General features: G+C 58.6%; 1 protein-coding gene across 1 annotated transcript in view; it reads right to left on the bottom strand.

The window, feature by feature from the left end:
• Positions 1 to 453: 453 nt before the first annotated feature.
• Positions 454 to 3,569, bottom strand: part of MKS1 (Meckel syndrome, type 1) — an 11,217-nt gene continuing 8,101 nt past the window's right edge. Inside the window, exons 12-18 of the mRNA XM_006756207.2 lie at positions 3,322 to 3,392; positions 2,899 to 2,968; positions 2,691 to 2,798; positions 1,925 to 2,058; positions 1,411 to 1,493; positions 1,231 to 1,328; positions 454 to 1,129 (exon numbers count right to left, since the gene is read on the bottom strand). Of these exons, the coding sequence (XP_006756270.1) occupies positions 1,038 to 1,129; positions 1,231 to 1,328; positions 1,411 to 1,493; positions 1,925 to 2,058; positions 2,691 to 2,798; positions 2,899 to 2,968; positions 3,322 to 3,392 (656 nt within the window). The 3' untranslated portion in view covers positions 454 to 1,037. The remainder of the gene's footprint in view (positions 1,130 to 1,230; positions 1,329 to 1,410; positions 1,494 to 1,924; positions 2,059 to 2,690; positions 2,799 to 2,898; positions 2,969 to 3,321; positions 3,393 to 3,569) is intronic.

The following is a 3,569-nucleotide window of genomic DNA, read 5'->3' as shown; positions in this document are numbered from 1 at the left end:
TAGGGTGTCTAGCAGCAATGAGCCCGCCTGCCTTGGGAGCCAAGCAAGGAGGTCGTGAGGCCTACGCAAGAAGTCACCAGGAGGGTTTCCAGCCACTTTCTTCTATTTCCCACCACCTAGTCCCTGCCTCCAGCCACCCCGAGTCCTCGGGAGCCTGCAGGCTGGGTGACATGCTCTGCTTCTGCCAATAAAACACTGCTGAGGGCAGGGGCTGGTCTCTGCCTTGGGCTGGGGAGGGCGTGACCCCAGGCCCACGCTTTGCTGATAAGACACCACAGCCGGCACTAACCTCTAAGCCTCTTCTGGGGGCGGAGTGACGAGAGTCAGAAGAAACACTCCGGGGTGGAAAAGGGCAGAAAGGGGGAAGGGTGGCAGCACACGGGCCTTGCTAGTAAGGGGAATACCCCAACCATGCCAGCGACCTGAGCAGAGAAACAGCCGACAGGACGTCAGTCAGTATAATGAGCTTTTATGCATAAAAAACACAATAAAAGATACCACCCAGCTAGCTGAGGACTGGGCCCCGCCTTCAGCCTTCATTTGCTCCCGAAATAGTTGTATCGCAAACAAGCCTCGAGCAGCAGGACGAGGCCACCCTGGAGAGAAGAGGCTGAGATTCCGGGGCTGGGGATCTAAGGTCCCTCACTTTCCTTCTTTCTGGAGCCTCCTTTCTTGAGGTTGTAGAGGAGGCACCTGCAGCCCATTGCTACTGAGACTGTGAGACGAGCCAGAGGAGCTGTGCCGAGGAAAGAGCTTACTAGTTTGGTTTCCCCAAATTAGACTCAAACCAAAAAAAAAAAAAAAATGTCCGTGGCGATGCCCACTTGCAGTAGCCGACATATGAATATGGGGCCTCAGGGTCTCGGGCTTTACTGCCACACGGCGGGGAGAAGACCCTGCAGAAGACTAGGCAGAGGGGCTGGCCTGATAATTTCTCTGCTCTTCTGGTTCTCAGCTGGTCTCTAGTAAGGAAGGTGAGGAGGAGGGAGAGCACCGGCCTTAGCTATCGCTTGTGTCCTCTGGCCGGAGGGGCATGGCTAAGAGACCATGGTTCCCGAGGGGCTCCCGAGGTCCTGGGGGAGGCTCTCTCGGGCCTCCTGCATGCGGCGCCGGGCGCGGCGGAAAGCCTCTGTGAGGGGAGCAAACACAGTGGTCAGCTGCCATGGTGTGGGGAGGAACAGGGCCCATGCCGGCCCTGGGTGGCCAGCTGGGAGGACGGGGGGAACCTACCCAGCACATTGTGAATGGAACTCTGCTGGCTAAATCCTCCCAGACGGTCCAACACGCTCCGCATCCTTCTCCGGAGAGCACTGGACTCCATGAAGGCCCTGCAGGGGAGCGTGCCACATGGCCCAGGCTGCTCGCCAGCCCCCCGGGATAGCGAGCCAGCCCCAGGGCCGGGTCACTTACCTGGACTGCTGCAGACAGTGCAAGCGGAAGGTGACACTACCCGTGGTCTCTGTGCGGAGCCCAAAGCGGCTCAGACGCTCCCCCTGTGGCACAGTTAGACGCATCAGGTCTCCAGTCTCTGGACCCCATGCCGGCCTCACTCCTACTCCCATTCCAGCACCGGACTCCAGCACCTCAGGCTAACACTGGGCTCCCAACCGTAAAGCAGGGGCCAACCTCATGCCCAGGCCTGGTTATCCAGGCCTCAGCGATGGGCTGGGAGGAGGGGCTGGTTAGTGTGATGGGGCCGGGAATCTGGAGCCTGCTTCTTCCCAGAGTCCTCCTACGAGAGCAGTGTGACATCTGTACCTGGCTCAGATTGTGGCTGTGACTTCCAGCTGAAGCAGCAGGAAGGCAGGGGCTCAGGAATAAGGAAGCCACGAACAATTAAGGGCCCTAACCCGGACCCCACCTGCTACAGATGAAACAGGAACCTAAGTTCTCAGCATGAAGTCTGCCCAGAGACAGAAATCACCTTGAAGGTTCCTGGAACCCGCACATAGGAGAGGTCCTCCAGTTCCAGAGACCCGCCGATGAAAAACCTCCGCAGCTCGGCCACCGTGCCCAGCTCCATGGGTCTCCACGTGGGCACCGTCAGGGTGTGCGAGCCTGCGCAGGAGGAAAATGAGGCCCGGCCCAGAAAGGGCGCGTGGTCCCTTGCCGACTCCCCAGCGATGGCACTGGCCTAGTCACCACCACCACACCTGTCCTGGTGACAGTCTGACCTCTGGTGCAGATGGTCAGGGTAGCAGTTTAGGGCACCGATGGGGAATCAATCGGGCAGAAACTCAAACTCAGCCCTGCCCATTAATACCTGTGTGCCCAGGTTCAGTGTCTTAACCTCTGAGCCTCATTCCCATCTAGGCCAATGGAAGTGACACCTACGCCTCACAGAGCAGTTGGGAGAACTAAGGAGAAGCACAGCGCACAATGTCCGGCACACCATGAGGTAAAAGGAAGGCTGATCCGCTCTGCCCGGCAGCTTCTCCCTCGGGGCTGCAATCCAGTCAGAGGAGCACTGAGCAGAGTCCAGACACACTCGGGCTGCTCCGCTTCCCTGCGAGGTGCACTTCCCGCTCAGTTGTCTCAAATGAAGGGGGACCCTTCCTCAACGGGAGCCAGGAATCCTGCATGTTAACTGCTTCTAGTTCCTAACCACCCCCCTTCTCCCTGGAAGCGGGTGGATCTTTGGGAGGTGTCAGCCTTGTTCTTAGGAGCCAGGGCATGGGACGAGAGGTCACCTGGGGTGGCGGGCAGCACCACAGCCCCGTAGCCTTCCACACGGTACCTCTGCCAGAAGTCCAGCGAGAGGACCTCGCAGTAGAGCACAGGCCACGTCGGGAGAGCCTCTGTGGGCGAGTGAGAGAAGCGGCAGGTCACAGGAGGCCTCACCCGGAGGGGGCACCGCCCCAGAGACCTGAGCCCGGGATCAGCAGCTGAGATACTCACCGGCTGATTCGTCCTCATGGAGGAAGGAGGCCTCCAATGAGAATGGATAGGAGAAGTAGGCCACCTTGTCCTGAAAAAGAGGAGCATCATTTTATACTCGGTGTCATGGGGTAGGCACGGCCTCAGCTGAAATTTATTCTCCCTGTGGCCAACAAGGCCACCTTCACAAGGGAAAAAGGAAAATGATCACCCAGGTAGGAAGTAAAAGGCTGAGGCAACGGGACACCCGATTACAAGCCGCTCCCATGCTCCCCGAAGCAGCGAGAGGACCCAGGGACCGAGCAGCCCTCAGAGCCCCCACAGAAGGGCTAGACCCAACTCTGGGACCTCCCAGAGGGCGTGGCTGGGGCCTGATAAATCTTCAGAGGCCACCCCAGGATCAGAGTCCTCTTCCCTTCCAGGCACCCCGCCCCCTTTCCATACCATCCCCTGGGACTTGGTGGCGCAGGTCTGTGTTATTCCTGAGAGCTGCTGGGCCGCGGGGCTTGACCAGTCTGAAAGCCAAAGACAACAGACAGTACGTTTACCCGGGAGCAGGGAAAGCCGTTGAGAAAGAGACAAGTTCCTTCATCCGCTCATTCAATCAATCATTCACTGAACATTTCCTGAGTGTCCACTGTTTGCTTTGAACAGTCACGGGGGACAACTCAGTGATGACAGAGAAAATCCCT

This window comes from Myotis davidii, unplaced genomic scaffold, assembly GCF_000327345.1.
Source record: "Myotis davidii unplaced genomic scaffold, ASM32734v1 scaffold993, whole genome shotgun sequence".
Taxonomy (NCBI): Eukaryota; Metazoa; Chordata; class Mammalia; order Chiroptera; family Vespertilionidae; genus Myotis; species Myotis davidii.
This window is presented reverse-complemented; position numbering and strand designations above follow the sequence as displayed.